This window comes from Ranitomeya variabilis, chromosome 1 (assembly GCF_051348905.1).
Source record: "Ranitomeya variabilis isolate aRanVar5 chromosome 1, aRanVar5.hap1, whole genome shotgun sequence".
Lineage (NCBI taxonomy): Eukaryota > Metazoa > Chordata > Amphibia > Anura > Dendrobatidae > Ranitomeya > Ranitomeya variabilis.
In genome coordinates, this window is record NC_135232.1 from 790,630,966 (window position 1) to 790,650,989 (window position 20,024).

At 42.5% G+C, this 20,024-nt stretch overlaps 1 protein-coding gene across 2 annotated transcripts in view; it reads right to left on the bottom strand.

The window, feature by feature from the left end:
* CHAF1A (chromatin assembly factor 1 subunit A) overlaps window positions 1-20,024 on the bottom strand; it is a 188,731-nt gene that overhangs the window by 13,319 nt on the left and 155,388 nt on the right. For both annotated transcript variants that reach the window (XM_077273072.1, XM_077273064.1), the window contains exon 12: window positions 14,574-15,034. In XM_077273072.1, the coding sequence (XP_077129187.1) occupies window positions 14,574-15,034 (461 nt within the window). The remainder of the gene's footprint in view (window positions 1-14,573; window positions 15,035-20,024) is intronic.

Here is a 20,024-nt window from a genome sequence, read left to right on the forward strand (position 1 = left end):
TTGAGGGACAGCCAGACTGCAAATGTCCAGGTTGCCCACCCCATAACATCTCCTCTCTGTGATACCCCCAGGTCATGGTCGGAACTGTTGGGGCACAGGATTGTGAGGCGTGATTGTCATCAGCTTGCGACTAGGTGGAAGGGCAGATATAATCGGAGGGGGGCGGAGTGCGGAAGAAGGCCGTGGTTCATTGTCCAGAACCTCCTCCATTGCAGTTGGATAGTAAGGGCTTCATCGGCCAGGGCTGCAGCTCTATCCACGGTGCACGGCGTGCGCTCCCGGACCCATTCCCGTACCTCTGCGGGGCACTTGGCAAGAAATTGTTCTATAAGGAACGCCTGTATAACATCTTCCACAGTAAAGGCGTTTTCTGCTTCCAGCCATCTCCTTCATGCCTGGGACATCTTATGTGCATACATCCTAAACGATCCCCCCGTAGTGCATGGGAGGTCTTGGAACTTGGCCCTATATGAGTCTGGGGTGATAGCATGGTAATCCAGGATAGTCTGCTTTACAATGTTATAATCCCGATTCCGCAGTGAGTTAATGGTTCGGTAAGCCTCCGTCAGACTACCGTTCAGGAATCCCACTAACAAACGCATCCAGCCACAGTGGGGCACCTCCATCTCAGCACACTGCTGCTCAAAGTCCTTGAAGAACCCCTCCACATCCCCCGAAGAATCATCAAATGGCTTAAACTCTGTCCGGGTGATCCGTACAGGCTCCCGGATTGTTGGGTTTACATTCCACATTGCGTTACTCCCTCTTTCAAGCTCCATTGCTTCTGGTCTCCGCTGTGCCCAGTGGGCAGCCTCCTCCTTGTACTCCTGGGAGACGCCTGGGCCCAGAACCGCCACCTCTTCTTCGTACCACACGACCCACTGGCTTTTTGAGGTGGGGGTCCTCGTCTCCAGTGCTCGTCCTTCAGACATATGGGTGGAGGTGGCCTGGCTGGCACCCACCAGTAGGTCAATTAAGGCCTCTTTAGTCAGTCCCTGGTAGTTCAGGCCCAGGTCTCTGGCTCCCTCCTGTAAACTGGATACAGTCCAATTTCTGTACTCACTCTGTGGGTGGTATGGTAAGTATGGTTAAATTAAGAATAGTGATGAGCGAATATACTCGTTACTCGAGATTTCCCGAGCACGCTCGGGTGACCTCCGAGTATTTTTTAGTGCTCGGACATTTAGTTTTCTTCGCCGCATCTGAATGATTTACATGTGTTAGCCAGCGTAAGTACTTGTGGGGGTAGCCTGGTTGCTAGGGAATCCCCACATGTAATCAAGCTGGCTAAGAGATGTAAATCATTCAGCTGAGGGGAGGAAAACAATCTCCCGAGCACTAAAAAATACACAGTCAACCGAGCGTGCTCGGGAAATCTTGAGTAACAAGTATATTCACTCATCACTAATTAAGAATATTATAATACTTTTTTCTGGCTGTGTCTTTATTTTTATTTTTTTAACCCTTTCACTATAGGATTAGTAATGGATAGGCGTCTTATTGACGCCTCTCCATTATTAACCGGGCTTAATGTCACCTTACATTAGCAAGGTGACATTAACCACTTATTACCCCATATCCCACTACAGGGGCGTGGGAAGAGAGGGGCTAAGTGCCGGAATGGTCATCTTACAGATGCGCCATTTCTGGGGTTGCTGAGGGCTCGTATTTGTAGCCGGGGGGAAGGGGGGACAAATATCCATGGCCCCTCTCTAGGCTATAAATATGAGCCCGCAGCTGTCTGCGTAGCCTTTCTGGCTATAAAATATAAGGGGACCCACGTATTTTTTTTTTTTTTTTTGGGGGGGGCTATAACTATGGCTATATGTAACTATAGATATATCTATCCATATATCTGGCTACTTTCACACATCATGCTTTTGCTCTTAGGCACAATCCAGCGAGTTTTGAAAACAATGGATCCGATTTTTTCTCATAGAGTTGTTTTAGCGCCGGATTGCGCCTGATGGCAACACGTTTCATATGTTTTTTGCCGGATCTTTCAGAAAAGCTGTTTCCGGCGGAAGGAGAAAACGTACAGAACGTAAGAAGAACGTTTTTTCTGTCCGGCGAAAAACATATGAAACCGAGATGTGAAATGATGAATCCGGCCTCCGAATCCGGTTTTTCATGAAGGTTTCCATTCAAATCATGCACATTTTCCATTCTCTCTCTCAAAAAAAAAAAAAAGGATCAGTTGCATCAGTTTTTCACTAGTTGCAACAGATCCGTTTTTTCAAAAATTCGCCGGATCCTTCATGACGTAAAATAATGATGTGTGAAAGTAGCCTAACTATCCATATATCTATCCATAGATATATCTATCTACATATATCTAATTCTATCTATCTATCTATCTATCTATCCCATATCTGTCTGTGTGTGTAATGGAGTGTGGGTTGGACAAATGTAAAATAGGAGGTTGGACAAGACATGACATCACAAATTTTTTTTTGTTCAATACATCTTTATTTAGCTTTAAAAAACGCATCAAAACCGCGCACAAAACGCATGAAAAATGCACCTGCGTTTTCTGCCAAGAGCTGCGGATTTAGTGCAGAAAAATCCGCAGGCAAATCTGCAACGTGTGCACATACCCTTGGGGTATGTTTCCACGGTCAGGATTGCATCAGGATGTGACGCAGGTAAAATCTGCACCTGAGGTCACTGGCAGGACACCTGCGCTTTTGATGCGTTTTTCATGCGGATTTGTGTGTGTTTTTGTAAGCTAAATAAAGTTATACAAAAAAAAAAAATTGTGATGTCATTTCTTGTCCAACCTCTTCATTACATACTTCATTGAAGAATAATGCTTAGACACAGACAGATGAGCGATAGAGCCATCTATCGATATATCTATCGCAGCCATCTATCGATAGATACAATAGATGATAGATACAATAGATCAGTGTTCCCCAAGTCCGGTCCTAAAGAGCCACCAACAGGTCATGTTTTCAGGATTTCTTTAGTATTGCACAGGTGATGGAATTATTGCCTGTGCAGGTCATGCAACAATTATCACCTGTGCAATACTAAGGAAATACTGAAAACATGACCTGTTGGTGGCTCTTGAGGACTGGACTTGGGGAACGATACTATAGATGATAGATAGATACTATAGATGATAGATAGATACTATAGATGATATACTATAGATGATAGATAGATAGATACTACAGATGATAAATACTATAGTGATGAGCGAGTATACTCATTACTCGAGATTTCCCGAGCACGCTTCGGTGTCCTCAGAGTATTTTTTAGAGCTCGGAGATTTAGTTTTCTTCGCCGCAGCTGAATGATTTACATCTGTTAGCCAGCATAAGTACATATGGGGGTTTGCCTGGTTGCTAGGCAACCCCCACATGTACTTATGCTGGCTAACAGATGTAAATCATTCAGCTGCGGCGAAGAAAACTAAATCTCCGAGTACTTACAAATACTCGGAGGACACCCGAGCGTGCTCGGGAAATCTCGAGTACCGAGTTATACTCGCTCATCACTAATAACACAGGTCAACAAAAAAAAAATTTTTTTCTGGTGTCCAAAATATTTTAATGAATTTGGGGTATTTTTGGGGTGCTGATTCTGAATATGCTATCAGTTTTGCCAGATTGGCTCAAGTTTTTGACATTTTTGGTATCTTATTTATAGCACTTGTTGGTAAATGCGACGCATCATCTCATTAATTTCTTTGGATTAGTACTTGAACTGAGCAGTTCTCAATATAGTTTTGTGTTAGTGTTCTAAAAGTTTGTTCATAGCTTGATTTTTGCACTAACTTTATGTTGTTGTCTGTTTTCCAGTGAAAAGCATGAACTCATCAAGAAGAAGTTGTCTTAACGATCCAGACTCATTCTGTTACATTTGTGGTGAATACACACTGCCAAAACATAGAAGAAACATAACAGACTTCGTAAAAAAAGTGTATTTTGCCTATTTTGGGGTTATGCTTGGGGACCAAGACAAGTTTTGGGCACCACACATAGTGTGCAAAGCATGTATCGAATTATTACGAAAATGGAGCAAAGGACAAAGAAAAAGCTTCAAATTTGGTGTTCCAATGGTGTGGAGAGAGCCAAAAAATCATCATGATGACTGTTATTTATGGTAAACACAGGTACAGGCACATCTTCACAATGAGGGACAGGCCTTCTTGCAGATTCCATGTTACTCCCATTTTCGTTTCTTATGCTTATTGAATCCTTACACTTGCACTGCACAGAAATAACAGTCATCATGATGATTTTTTGGCTCTCTCCACACCATTGGAACACCAAATTTGAAGCTTTTTCTTTGTCCTTTGCTCCATTTTCGTAATAATTCGATACATGCTTTGCACACTATGTGTGGTGCCCAAAACTTGTCTTGGTCCCCAAGCATAACCCCAAAATAGGCAAAATACACTTTTTTTTACGAAGTCTGTTATGTTTCTTCTATGTTTTGGCAGTGTGTATTCACCACAAATGTAACAGAATGAGTCTGGATCGTTAAGACAACTTCTTCTTGATGAGTTCATGCTTTTCACTGGAAAACAGACAACAACATAAAGTTAGTGCAAAAATCAAGCTATGAACAAACTTTTAGAACACTAATTAACACAAAACTATATTGAGAACTGCTCAGTTCAAGTACTAATCCAAAGAAATTAATGAGATGATGCGTCACATTTACCAACAAGTGCTATAAATAAGATACCAAAAATCTCAAAAACTTGAGCCAATCTGGCAAAACTGATAGCATATTCAGAATCAGCACCCCAAAAATACCCCAAATTCATTAAAATATTTTGGACACCAGAAAAAAAATTTTTTTTTGTTGACCTGTGTAATAGATGATAGATAATAGATAGATAATACCAAGCCCGATGTTTAGTAATAAACATAATAAAATGTTAATAAAGCGTTAGGCCGGGATCACACATGCGAGAAACTCACACGAGTCTCGCCTCAACACCCGGCATTGCCGCCGGCACTCGGGACCAGAGCGTGCGGCTGCATGTATTTCTATGTAGCTGAACGCACTGGTCTGAGTGCCGGCAGCAGTGTCTCTTATTGAGGCGAGAGACTTGTGTGAGTTTCTCGCAAGTATGACCCCAGCCTTAAAAGCAATATCTGTTTAATTAAAAAAAAAAAAAAAAGTGAAAAAAAATGGCGTGGGCTCCTGCACAATATTCTGCGCCAGAGATGGAAAGCCAACGACTGGGGGCTGATGTTTGTAGCCTGGGAAGGGGTTAATACCCATGGCCCCCTCCCAGGCTATGAATATCAGCCCGCAGCTGTCTGCGTAGCCTTTACTGGCTATTAAAATCGGGGAACCCTTCCAAAAAAATGACGTGGGGTCCCCCTATAATTTATAGCCAGAAAGGCTACGCAGACAGCTGCGGGCTGATATTCATATCCTAGAGAGGGGCTATGGATATTGGCCCCCCCTGGCTACAAATACCAGCCCCCAGCCGCCCTAGAAATGGCGCATCTGTAAGATGCGCCAATTCCGGTGCTTAGCCTCTCTCTTTCTACTCCCGAGTACCAGTTGGACATGGGGTAATAAGGGGTTAATGCCACCTTTGTAAGGTGACATTAAGCCGGCTTAGTAAAGGAGTCAATAAGATACCTACCATTACTAATCCTATACTTGTGAAAGGGTTAATAAAACACACATGCAGAATAAAGTTTTTTAATGAAATAAAACACCACACAGTTTTGACCATATTTTTATAGCATGCTCAATCCATGCGATGCCCTCGTCTCCTGGAAAAAAAGAAAAATAATAAACCAACAGTATACTGAGTCCGACGTAGTCCTTAATAACGAGTGTTCCACGACGAGTCCGGCTCTGCTACATCTGGATGCCTGACATCCAGACATAGCAGAGCTTGCAGATGATCGCCGGAGATAACTTTCCAGCGATCACCTGCACTGCAGCGTTCTTACAATCAGCTGACCGTGAGAACCAGACAAGTGACCGGAGATAACCCCCGGTCACGTGCACGGCAGATCTCGCGGTAAGCAAAGTTATCACAAGAACTTAGCTTACCGCAAGAACTGCAGTGGACGCAGGACTTCTGGCGGCGGGAAAGGTAAGAACTTATTTAAATTAGTAGACATGCGTAGTAAGCTGCTTTACGCAGTTACAACGCATGTGACTAATCATTAGATGCGATTTTACCGCATCTAATGATTATCTATGGGAAATTTACGGTGCGGCGACGGAGCGTCACCGCATTGTAAACAGACATGCTGCGTTCTGAAAAGATGCGCCGCATGTCCGTTTACGCGGGTCTGCTGCCTGCATGTTTTAACGTATAGTGGAGACGGGATAAAATGAAACCCAATCCACTATGCTGTAACATCTGGACTCTGCGTGTTTGACACTGCGGCTCTACGCAGCATCAAACACGCAGCGTTTCCTGACCGTGGAAACACACCCTTACAAATACTCGGAGATCACCCGAGAGGGCTATGGAAAACCCGAGCAACGAGTATACTCGCTCATCACTAGTGCAGAAGTCTCATAGAAAACTACAGAAATCGTTTGTTTGCAGTGTCTTAAAAGGTTGTGCAACCTGTGTCCAGGTCATTTTCATTAGTTGGTTTTACATTTTTCTGCTGAAACACCAATCAAAAGCAATGTCTGGTTTTCATTAGCTGATCTCAAGTAAATTAAACCTGAAAATTATTTGCATCATTTTCAAGTCATTTCAGTGACCATCGTGGTGTTTCTTTTAACAGAAGTGTAACAACAATTTTGTCACCATCAGTACGTACATTTCGGTCCATTCAGGATCACAGCCTTTAAAAGAAATAATTACAATGTTTATACACCTTAAGTGTATAGTACATATAACATACTGTACACACCGTCTATACTTGAGTATAAGTAGAGCTTTACAGTACTTTATTTGTGCTGAAAACGTGCCCCCCCTTGGCTTATATTCGAGTCAGGATCCAGAACATGGAGGGGGAGCGGCTGTGTCGGAGCAGCGGGTCACAGAGGCAAGAGCCGGCTGCTGCTGCTAAAGAGAAATGAATATTCACTGTGCTGGCAGTAAAAATTAATTTCTCTGTAACAGCGCACACAGTGTCAGCAGCAGCCGCCGGCTTCCGGCAGCTGCTGGGCGGTCACATGTGCCACTACTTAAGTGAAATAAATATTCACCTCTATCCACTCCCATGGACATGGAGAGAGGTGAATATTCATTTCTCTTAAGTAGCGGCACACGTGACCACCCGGTGGCTGACACTGTGCACGCTACTTAATAGCAATGAATACTCACTGCCCTCCACACACATAGTTCCGGCATGGGGCGCGGTGAGTATGCCAGCAGCTGTACTCTGTTTGTGAGCAGAGCATGATATCCCTGCCAAGCGCTGCTTACAAGCATAAGGCAACTGCTGGCACCGGAACAAGATGCTGCGAGTGAGCGCACGGACGGTAAATATAATGGTTTCTTTTTATATGTTTTTTGATGAGGAGCCATGTATGCAAGTATGGGGACGAGGAGCCACGCATACAAGGATGGGGACAATGAGCAATGCATACAAGGAAGGGGACAAGGAACCATGCATACAAGGATGGGGACGAGGAGCCATGCACACAAGGATGGGGGCGAGGAGCCAGTCACACAAGAATAGGGATGAGGAGCCATGCAGATCAGGATAGGGATGAGGAGCCATACAGACTAGGATAGGGATGAGGAGCCATGCAGACCAGAATAGGGATGAGGAGCCATGCATACAAGAATAGGGATGAGGAGCCATGCATACAAGAATAGGGATGAGGAGCCATGCATACAAGAATAGGGATGAAGAGCCATGCATACAAGAATAGGGATGAGGAGCCATGCATACAAGAATAGGGATGAGGAGTCATGCATACAAGAATAGGGAAGAGGAGTCATGCATACAAGCATGGGGACGAGGAGCCATTCACACAAGGATAGGGATGAGGAGCCATGCAGACCAGGATAGGGATGAGGAGCCATGCAGACCAGGATAGGGATGAGGAGCCATGCAGACCAGGATAGGGATGAGGAGACAATGCATACCCAGCTTATACTCAAGTCAACAAGTTCTCCCAGTTTTTCATGGCCAAATTGGATGCCTCGTCTTATACTTGAGTGTATACAGTCAAGAACGAAACTGTTGGCACCCTTGAAATTATTCCAGAAAATGAAGTGTTTCTCCTAGACAATTATTGCAATTACACTCCCTGACAGAAGTTATGTCGCTTATCCATGTTATGTAAATCAAAGCTTATAACCGGACGTTAAATTCCTCCATTGGTTGCATAAATTATTCTTTTGAAAGCTATAACCCTCCGAAATGTGGTTTAGGTTAAGAAAATAAATTGGCATCAATGCAGAAATATTGATCAGTTATGAACACAAAATGAAGAGACCTGTGTAGTCTCGAAAGCTTGCAATTTGTTACCATCTTTTCAGTTAGCCATTAAAAAGGTATCAACCACTGAGAACTCAATTCTAAATATTTTTCTTACACAAAATGGTCAGATTTTGGCAAGAGTTTTGTCGCCCACAGAAAGTAATGCGATATTCAAACAAATCATTAACTTAAAATACAAATATATGTTGCATAACATTGGTGAATGAAGTTGTGGTGCTATTAGAGTCATATTTAATATTTTGTGTGACTTCCATGAGCTTGAAGGACTGCATCCGTGCGGTTCAACAATGATTCATACAATTTATTAATGAAGTCATCAGGAATAGCAAAGAATGCAGCCTCCCAGAAACCATCTGGATTCTTTGGTTTTGTCTTCCAAGCTTCCTCTTTCATCCTACCCCAAACATACTCAATGTTCATGTCTGGTGACTGGGCTGTCCAGTCCTTGAGCACCTTGATCTTTTTTTGCCTGGAGGAATTTAATGTAGAGATTGATGTATGAGATGGAGCACCATCCTGCTGCAGAATTTGACCCCTTTTATGATTTGGAATATAAGAGGTAGCTAATACCTAATACTTCTTGATATTTTAGGCTATTAATATTGCCTTCCACCTTGCAAATGTTTCGCACACCCCCATACTGAATGTAACCCCAGACCACGATCTTTCCACCACCAAATGTAACTGTTTTCTGGGTGTATGTTGGATCCATACGGCTCCAGTAGGTCTCCTGCAGTAAAGATTCATCAGAGAAGTTCACCATCTGCCACTTTTCCAACATCCATCTGTTTAGCAGGCTGTGGGACTTAGCAAAATGCCACACACTTTTATTTGCCTTTTGTTTAGTGCTGGCTTCTGGGCACTGATTTGACCATGGAGGCCATTGTGAGACAGAATCCTACAAACTATTCTAGTTGGCACAGGGACTTGAGGTGACCAGGCCTGTTGGAGCTCTGCTGCAGTGAAAGAGGGGCTTGCTTTGGATTTTCTAAGGAACAAACGTTCCTCCTGAACAGTTGTCTTGCGGGGTCTGACGGACCTGGGCTTGTCAAACATCTCCAGTCTCCTCAAATCTTTTTTTTAATTCTTTGTACTTGATGCTGAGACACATTAAAAGGTGCCAGCCACCTCTGCAGTGGATCTGGTCTTCAGCCTCTTGATAATCCAGGCTTTGGTAACAGGGTGGATTTTTGGCATGTTGTCAGAGCTCAAGTTGCAGTTCAAGTGAAGGTCTGGGGTGCTGGGTTTCTTTTTATACACACACTAATTAACTGATCATTTACTGAGCAAAGGTGAGGATGTAAACTAGGACTGGGTGCATTATATGACCAGGTGATAAAACTTTTGTCTTGCCAAAATCTGACCATTCTGTGTCCATTAACTGATCAATATTTCTGCATTGATGCAAATTTATTTTCTTAACCTAAACCACATTTCGGAGGGTTTCAGCTTTCAAAAGAATAATTTATACAACCAATGGATGAATTTAACGTCAGGTTATAGGCTTTTATTTACTTTACATGGATAAGCGACATAACTTCTGTCAGGGAGTGTACACATGTTAGACACATGTTTATTTCCTTTGTGTAATGGAACAAAAAAAAAACCAAACAACAAAAAAAAAAAAACAGAGTGAAAATAAATTTCACACAAAACTCCAAAAATAGGGCGGGCAAATTGTTAGCAGCTTTACAAAATTGTGGGAAAACAACTGTTTCAAGCATGCGATGCTCGTTTAAACTCATCTGTGGCAAGTAACCGGTGTAGACAATATGAAAGTCACACTTAAAACCAAATAAAAAGGAGAGAAATTGACTCAAATCTTTGCATTGTGTGTGTGCGCCCTCACTAAGCATGAAGAACTGAAAGAGGAGAAGAGAACTGTGAGGACTTGAGAACCAAAATTGTTGAATAAAATCAACAATCCCAAGGTTACAAGTCAATGCCCAGAGATCTTGATGTTCCTTTGACCATGGTGGGCAACATAATCAAGAAGTATACAACCCATGGCACTGTAGCCAATCTCCCTGGACGTGGACAGCAGAGAAAAATTGATGAAATGTTTTTACGGAGGATAGTAGGGATGCTGGGTAAGCAGCCCCAATTAAGCTCGAAAAAGAACTTCAAGCTCAGGGTGCATCAGTGCCAGTGCAAACTGTCTGTCAACATTTGAATGAAGCATTATGGCAGGAGACCCAGGAGGACGCCACTGCTGACAAATAAAAGCTAGGCTGCTAGTGTCCCAAAATGTACGTAGCGCCAAAATCCTTCTTGGAAAGAGTGGTAAGGACAGACGAGACCAAGATAGAGCCTTTTAGTAAAGCCCATCATTTTACAGTTTAACCAAAACTGAATGAAGCCTAGAAAAAAAGAAAAAAAAAACTGTACCTACAGTCAACTTTGGTGGAATTCAAAGATGTTTTGGGATTGCATTACTAACTCTGGCACTGGGTGACTTGACTGTGTGCAAGGTATAATGAGATCTGAAAATTACTATGGGTCGCAATGTAGTGCCCAGTGTCAGAAAGCTTGGTTTGCGTCCTAGGTCATGGGTCTTCCAGGAGGACAATGACCCCAAACATACTTCAAGTACCATCCAGAAATGGATGGAAACAAAATGCTGTAGAGTTTTAAATCGGTCAGAAATGAGCCCGGATCTATATCTCATTGAAGACCTGTGGAGAGATTTTAAAATTGCTGTTGGGAGAAGACACCCTTCAAATGAGAGACCTGGAGCAGTTTGCAAAAGAAGTGTGGTCCAAAATCCCAGTTGAGAAGTGTAGGAAGCTTGTTGATGATTATATGAAGCCCATTTTTGGGGTTTTGTTTGAAATTATGTCCAATTTGACATTCTCCATTTTATCATGTTGGTCGAATATACACAAAGGAAATAAACATGTGTATAATGTGTGACATCCTTATTCTCATTTGCACATGGAAACACGAGATGTTATGGAATGAAACTGAAAAGATACAGATTAGATATTAGAAAAAACTTTTTGACAGTGAGGGTGATCAATGAGAGGTGGTGAGTTCTTCAACGGAAGTCTTCCAACAGAGGCTGGACAGACATCTGTCTGAGATGGTTTAGTGAATCCTGCATTGAGCATTTGTTGTTCACTATGACCCTGGAGGTCCCTTCCAACTCTTACATTCTATGATTACAAAACATGTAATTGCAATAATTTTCTGGAGAAATAATTCATTTTCTGGAACAATTTCAAGGCTGCCAACACTTTCGATCATGACTGCACATATATTGTAGAAAAAAAAACATTTTAATATCACATCTACAGTATAATTTTTACTCTATTTCAGATCATAAAACAATGATTTACAGTATATAAGCCAGATGGTGGTATACTCCATATTTTTTGTCCACCACTGAAGAAACTCATTTTTTTCTCCAAATCACACCTCACAATTTGCGTTTGACACTCATCCCACCTCCTCCACAAACTTACTAGCAGGCTTATCCAGACTTTATCCCATTTTTTCAACCTATCATTAGCCTCTAGTGTCATTCCCTCCTACTTTCAAAACACACAACAATCATGCCTATCATGAAGAAGCCATTCCTTGACCCAATCTTTAAAGTCAAGCCATCACTACTTCCTTTCACTTCAAAACTCATTGAAAAGCACATCTACATTGAACTTTTCTCCCACCTCTCATCCAACTCCCTGTTCTACAACCTACAATCCAGCTGGATAGCTACAACATCAACCCAAATTACATCAAAAAAGCACATATAACTGAACAATACTAGAACAACACAAAGAGGACCAGTATACTGTGCCAATTTACACTGAATAGTTTTTATTAAATATTTATACAATTAAAATCACAGAACAAGGTGACTACTAGGAAAGCAGGGACACTACCACAATAAATATGTATGCAACTTAAGATCAAGTAAAGTGCCTATGTTGTTATTAACTTTGTAAAGACTATTGTCCACAATGCTGTCAACTACTAAATATAGGGGCACAGTAGAACGCCCTGCAAAATTGCCAGTAACATTGGAACATATAATAATAAAGAGCAGCACTTACAAATGACCGTGACTTGTTTACGTGGCGTCCCTGCCGCCTCTTTGTGTTGTTCTAATCCAGCTGGATAGAAGCATTAAAGAAGCATTCTACCAATATAAAGGCACCGATGTGCCCAAAAATGTATTATCTCCTGGATGCCGATACAGGTTAAAGTAATGATGGAAGAAGAAAGACCTTCTCCCCCCCCCCATCATTTTCCCTTTGCATCTAATGCAGGGGTGCACAATTTTAGTCTTCAAGGGCCACCAACAGTGCATGTTTTCAGGACTTCCTTAGCATTGCACAAAGTGTTGGAATCCTCACCAGTGCAGGTGAATAAATTATCACCTGTGCAGTACTAAGGAAATCCTGAAAACATGCACAGTTGGTGGTCCTTGAGGACTGAGTGTTGCACCCCTGGCCTAACATCTCAGCGCAGCGGGCTCAATTACGTCAATAATTGGAGCCCACTATGCGGAATAGTGAAGAACTTCAGAGCACTCGCTGCCGAGGCAACAGTAGCAGGAAAATGAGGGGAGGTGGTTATTTTTATATTGTGGGGCCCATTATTCTGCACGGAAGGCTATGTAGGGCCCATTATTCTGGATGGAGGACTACGTGGGGCCCATTATTCTGAACGAAGGACTACGTTGGGGCAATTATTCTGGACGGAGGACTACATGGGGCCCATTATTCTGGAAGGAAGACTATGTGGGGCCCATTATTCTGGACGGAGGACTACGTGGGGGCAATTATTCTGTACGGAGGAATATGTGAGTCCATTATTTTGTATGAAGGAATATGTAGGGCTATTACTCTGTATGGAGGATTATGTGGGGCCATTATTTTGTAAGGACTATGTGGGACCATTATTCTATGTGGAGGACTATATTGGGCCATTGTACTGTATAGAGGGAAATGTGGGGCCTGTACTACTATATGGAGGACTATGTGGGTAACATATTGTATGGTGAAGATCCATTACATAAAATGCACTTTTTTCAGGTAAAAATGGCTAAGTTCACAATTGTGTTTTTGCATTCCATTTGTCTAGTTTGGTTTGCACATGAATTCAGTTTGTCTTTTAAGAACAGAATAAAGTTCTTCATGCTCCGTAGTGGCTTCCTTTTAAAAAACAGAAAAAGTAAAAACAAGAAAGACCCAATTGCAATCACATTGCCGATTTCCGTTTTCCATATACACATTCAGTTTGTTTCGTTTAACAGACCAAATAGAATTCAAGTGCATAATGGCAATGTGAATATAAGTAAAGAGGGAAAAAAAACAAAACAAAAAGGCAGTTATTCTGGTCAGGAATAGAGATAAGCGAACATTGTCGGCTCCCTCCTTATTCGGCAAGCTATAGCGCTTATGGAAGAAGCTGCATCGGGAACCCGGAAATCTGGAGCGCTCCCGATAATCAAGTGTCTGATGCTGCAGCTGCATGTGTCGTGGCTGTGTGACAGTCACAACACACAAGGTCTCCATGCATGTGTTGTGACTGTCACACAGCCACGACACATGTAGCTGCGGTGACGAACAGCTTATTACCGGGAGCGCTCCAGGTATCGGCGTTCCCGATGCAGCTTCTTCGGAAAGCGCTATAGCTTGCCGAATCAGGAGGGAGCCGAAGATGTTCGCTCATCTCTAGTCAAGAATACAAATCAGAGAAGGAAAAATTTATAGTACAGCAACAGACGTTCCAATCAACATTTCATAATCAGGTGCATAGTTATATTGGCATGAAAATACTTCACAAGTACTTAATCTTAACTGAAAGGTTAAAAGGTTTGCATCATTATTTTAATACTAACAATCTATCCTAGGAATAGGTTAATAACAGATTGAAGGTGATAGGACACCTTACAACCCCACCGATCAAGCTTGGTGCCAGTCAGTACAGCGCAAACTGTATAGTGGTTCCAGTGGGGTACTGCACATTCACCTCTATTTGAATGAATGCGAATGGATCTGGTATCATCTGGCTGCACCAAGGACAGCTAACTGGTAGGGTTACCAGGTGTTGAAACTTCACCAATCTGATATTGATCATCTATAGTCAGGATAAGTCATCAATATAAAAATAGTGGAGGTTCTTAAATTAAAAACTTTAAAATTACTTAACACCACTTACTGTTCCCAAAGTTTTGGCTTTTTTCATGAATTTTGTAATTGGCATGCTACCAGCAGATTTCCTCTTGTTTGATGTGGAAATTGACTGCATCTGTCCTCCACTGTTTCCCATCTCATCTTTGCTACACGAATTCACATGAGTGATATAAGTCCACTGGCACGGCACAGGAAGGTTTTCCTGCTGGAAGCTTTTTAAAACATCAGCGTGCACATACCAACATTGACGATGATCTGGACGCTTCTCATACACAGAATTCTCAGAGATAATACGTTTTAACCGAGCTTTTGAAGGTATGGTAACGTTTTGGTTTCGTGAGTTCGGACTTTGCGTTTCACAAACTGTTGGGTTGCTAGCATCACTGAATGAAAACCTGCCGAGCTGACAGCACTCTTGAAACTCCTTAATGATTGTTTTGCTTCCATTAACATTGCCATGTAGCAATGGAAGGAGGAGAGCAAGGACTGCAGAGGAAAAATTAAAAAGATTTAGTATTTTCTAGATTATGCCACCAATCTCTTATCCCAAAATAGGAATGTAAAATCAGTTATAAACGAAATATGCAGACAGACGGGCACATTATTTAGCGCAGCTAGCAATTTATGAAAACCATCTAAGTTGTCAATGAAAGTTAAAAGGGTTCGGTCATGTAAAAAAAACAAAAAAAAATGCTCCTGCACTGACTGACAGCTGGCTCCAATGCTGATCCTGCTGTCAGTCAGTGCTGAGAGCGATTAGAGCCACCTCTCTCTATGCACAGAGTGGTGACTAAAACCATGCCAGCAGAACCGCTATGACTGAAAGTGATGATGCTAGGCATGAAGTAAATTTCTCCCGGCATCGGGGCTAAGTGCATCAGCTGCACGGTCTCAGAACACTTATTCTGCAGCTTAACCCCATAACCACAGGTTAATAGACACTAAACCAATGTGTTGGAAAACGTACATGAGTTACTTAAAAATTACACAACATTTAATGAATTGCAACTCTTAAAGATTTTTTTCGTGGCTGAAAAGAAAAAAGTCTGCAATCACTTACCACAGAATCATGACCATGTTCAAGGTGCACACGGTCATAATTCCCCTGAACGTGCACACTTCCGGTCACGTTCTGATTAGATTGTTAACCCTGCTGTTCTCTTCGGGTCAACTATACACTTGTACTGTTCCAGACATTTTTAACCAGACCCCTTCATGACTCAGCCTAATTTCACCTTAATGACCTGGCCGTTTTTTGCAATTCTGACCAGTGTCCCTTTATGAGGTAATAACTCAGGAACGCTTCAACGGATCCTAGCGGTTCTGAGATAATAATAATAATAATAATAATAATAATTTTATTTATATAGCGCCAACATATTCCGCAGCGCTTTACAACTTATAGAGGGGACTTATACTGAGATTGTTTTTTCGTGACATATTGGGCTTCATGTTAGTGGTAAATTTAAGTCGATAATTTTTGCGTTTATTTGTGAAAAAAAATGGAAATTTGGCAAAAAATTTTGAAAATTTCGCAATTTTCAAATTTTGAATTTTTATTCTGTTAAACGAGAGAGTTAAGTGACACAAAATAGTTAATAAATAACATTACCCACATGTCTACTTTACATCAGCACAATTTTGGAAACGATTTTTTTTTTTTTTGCTAGGAAGTTATAAGGGTTAAAATTTGACCAGCGATTTCTCATTTTTACAACGAAATTTACAAAACCATTTTTTAGGGACCACCTCACATTTGAAGTCAGTTTGAGGGGTCTATATGGCTGAAAATAGCCAAAAGTGACACCATTCTAAAAACTGCACCCCTCAAGGTGCTCAAAACCACATTCAAAAAGTTTATTAACCCTTCAGGTGCTTCACAACAGCAGAAGAAACATGGAAGGAAAAAATGAACATTTAACTTTAGTCACAAAAAATTATCTTTTAGCAACAATTTTTTTTATTTTCCCAAGGGTAAAAAGAGAAACTGGACACCAAAAGTTATTGTACAATTTGTCCTGAGTATGCCGATACCCCATATGTGGGGGGAACCACTGTTTGGGCGCACGACAGGGCTCGGAAGGGAAGGAGCGCCATTTGACTTTTTCAATGAAAAAATAGAATTATTCTTACCGTTAATTCAGTTTCTAGGAACCTTCCACGACGGCATACGGAGGTTGCCTCTTTGCCCTAATGGGGAACAGGAAATACTGAGAGGTTAAAAGGTCCTCCCACCTCCCCCTCACCAGTGACTTATAACTGAAAACCATAGCACCAGTTCACCTTGAATCCCAGATTTAAATCCAGGAGTATAGGGAGGGAACTAGCGCCGTCGTGGAAGGTTCCTAGAAACCGAATTAACGGTAAGAATAATTCTATTTTCTCTAGTCACCTTCCACGACGGCATACGGAGGAATACCAACTAATTTGGCGCTAGGGAGGGACAACGGCCTGGAGTACTTTCCGGCCGAAGGCTAAATCCTTGTTGGGCATTATGTCCAATCTGTAATGTCTGGAGAAAGTATGCAACGAAGACCATGTAGCTGCCCTGCAGATTTGTTCTGCTGATGCACCTGCTCTTTCTGCCCAGGAGACCGAGGTTGATCTAGTCGAATGAGCCTTGATTCCTACTGGAGGAGATTTATTTTGAGCAAGATATGCTTCCGCTATCGCTTTCTTTATCCAGTTAGCAATAGTGTCTGTAAGAGCTGGATTGCTCTAGGTAAAATAATACAATGCGCCTGACGTCCAGCGTATGAAAACTCTTCTTTTGGATTTGTTGGATTTTGGCAAAAAGAAGGCAGAACAATTTCCTGTTAGCGGTGGAAATCCGATACTACTTTTGGAAGAAAGGAAGGGTCGAGGCGCAGTATTATAGAGTCATCTCTAATGGATAAATATGGTTCTCTCATAGAGAGGGCCTGTAGTTCTCCCACCCTCCTAGCTGAGGTAATGGCCACTAGAAAAATGGTTTTATAGATAAGATTTTTCTGAGAGCAGGAGGATAATGGTTCAAAGGGTGGACCTGTAAGCCCTTGTAACACCAGATTAAGATCCCATAAAGGTACGGTTATTCGTTTTTTAGGGTTCATCCTAGAAGCTGATAACATGAACCTCTTAATCCAGCGATGATTTGCCAGATGCTGATCGAATATTGAATTGAGGGCGGAAACTTGGACTTTTAGAGTGCTAGGCCTGAGGCCTATTTCCAAGCGTTTTTGCAGAAAGTCTAGAATCTGTGATAAATTCGGATTGAAGGGATCTGGTATTTCAGGAAGACAAAATGATGAGAATTTCTTCCAAACTTAATTATATATAGCATTGGTTACTGGTTTCCTTGATTTTTGAAGTGTGGAAACCACTGTCTCTGATAGTCCTTTCGCTCTCAATACCTGGGCTTCAATAGCCATGCCACCAGATTCCATTTGTGGGCATTTAAGAAATTGATTGGCCCTTGAGAAAGAAGGTTGTCTTCCATCGGAAACTGGATCGGACCATCCGCCTGTAAATCCACTATTAGGTTGTACCAGCTCCTCTTTGGCCACAACGGGGCTACCAATATAGTCGGTGTCCGTTCTTCCCGGACTTTCTGCAAGACTTTTGCCAATATCGGAATTGACGGAAACGCATAGGCCAGATGAAAATTCCATTTCTGGGCCAGTGCATCCACTCCTCTGGAGCCGTCCCTGGGGTTTAGGGAGAAGAAGGCTTCGACTTTCGCATTCTGGCGGGATGCAAAGAGGTCGATTTCTGGAAGACCCCATTTGTTCACAAGCATCTTGAAACTTTGATTGCTCAAACACCATTCCCCTGGATGTATGTCCTGGCGACTTAGATAGTCTGCTTGAATGTTGGATGAACCTTTCAGATGAACTGCTGTAAGGGATAATAGATGTCTTTCTGCCCAGGAACATAGTCGGGTAGATATGTTCTTCAGGTTGTTGTTCTTTGAACTGCCCTGGTGTCTGATGTGAGCCACCGCAGTCATATTGTCCGAATATATGCAAACGTGATGTCCCTTGATAAGATGACCCTCTACTAGCAGAGCTTCCTCTACAGCTTTTAGTTCTCTGTAGTTGGATGACTTTCTGCTTGTTGTCTGGTCCCAGAGACCTTGGAAAGGGGTATGATTTATCATGGCTCCCCAGCCTCTTCCACTGGCATCTGCTGTAACTGTAGTCAATGGGACTTGTGTCCAACTGACTCCTTTTTGTAAGTTCTTTGGTGTTATCCACCATGCCAGGGAGGCCTTGACACGACCCGGTGTGTACAATCTCTTGTTCAAAGAACTGGGATGACCGTTCCAATTCTGCAGGATATGTGCCTGAAGAATCCTGAAATGGGCTTGAGCCCATGGAACCGACTGGATGCAGGATGTCATGGATCCTAGGAGAGACATGCCTTCTCTGATTGTAGGGGATCTGGTATCCCTGAACATCTTGACCTTCGATAGTAAGGTTAGACGATGGTCCAATGGAAGGAAGGACATTTGCCTTGCAGAGTCCAGAAGAACTCCTAGGAATTTCCTGCATTTGGAGGGCCGTAGCTGTGATTTTTCCAGATTCGGAACCCATCCAAGCGACGTCAGGATATTGAGAGTCTTTGACACATGCGACTCCAAGGTTTGTTTGGTGGAAGCCACTAACAAAAGGTCGTCCAGATAAGGCACTATACAGACGCTTTGCCTCCGGATAAAGGACTACTTCCCCCATTATTTTGGAAAAGACTCTTGGTGCAGAGGATATCCCAAATGGAAGGACGTTGAACTGATAGTGCTCTATCAGGTGTCCCTTCTGTACTGCGAATTTGAGATACTGTCGATGTCTCTGGTGAATGGGGATGTGAAAGTATGCATCTTTCAGATCTATCGTAGCCATGAAGGAGTGCGGGCTTATCAGGGGAATGGCATTTTTCACTGATTCCATCTTGAATTTTCTGTATTTTACATGCCGGTTGAGGCCTTTCAGATTTATAATGATGCGGGACTCGCCCGAAGGTTTGGGCACCAGAAAAAGACGGGAGTAATGCCCCCGATCTCTGATATCGGAACCTGAGATATCACATTTGACATCTTCAGGGCCCTGAGACCCGACTCTAATATGGACTGGTCTTTTAAGGAGGGAAGGGAGGTAATCTTTAGACCCCGTGGGGGGGGGGGGGGGGGAGGAAATGAATTCTATTAGAAGACCCTCTTTGATGACATTGAGAACCCAGGGGTAATTGGTGATGTTTTGCCACCGAAGTACAAAATTTGAGTCTCCCCCCCCCCCCCCCACCGGGTCGAAGTCACCGCTTCTCTTGCTGAGACTGTTGCTGCTGCTGCTGAGGGATAAGGATATTCCTCGCCCCTCCCTTCGGGTAATTCCATCTCCCAGTTTTGCCTTTTCCTCTCTGAGAGGTTTGGGCCTGAAAGGGACGCAAAAATTTCTTTTTGGGAGATTTTTGTTCTGGGAGAGCTTTCTTTTTATCAGTTGCC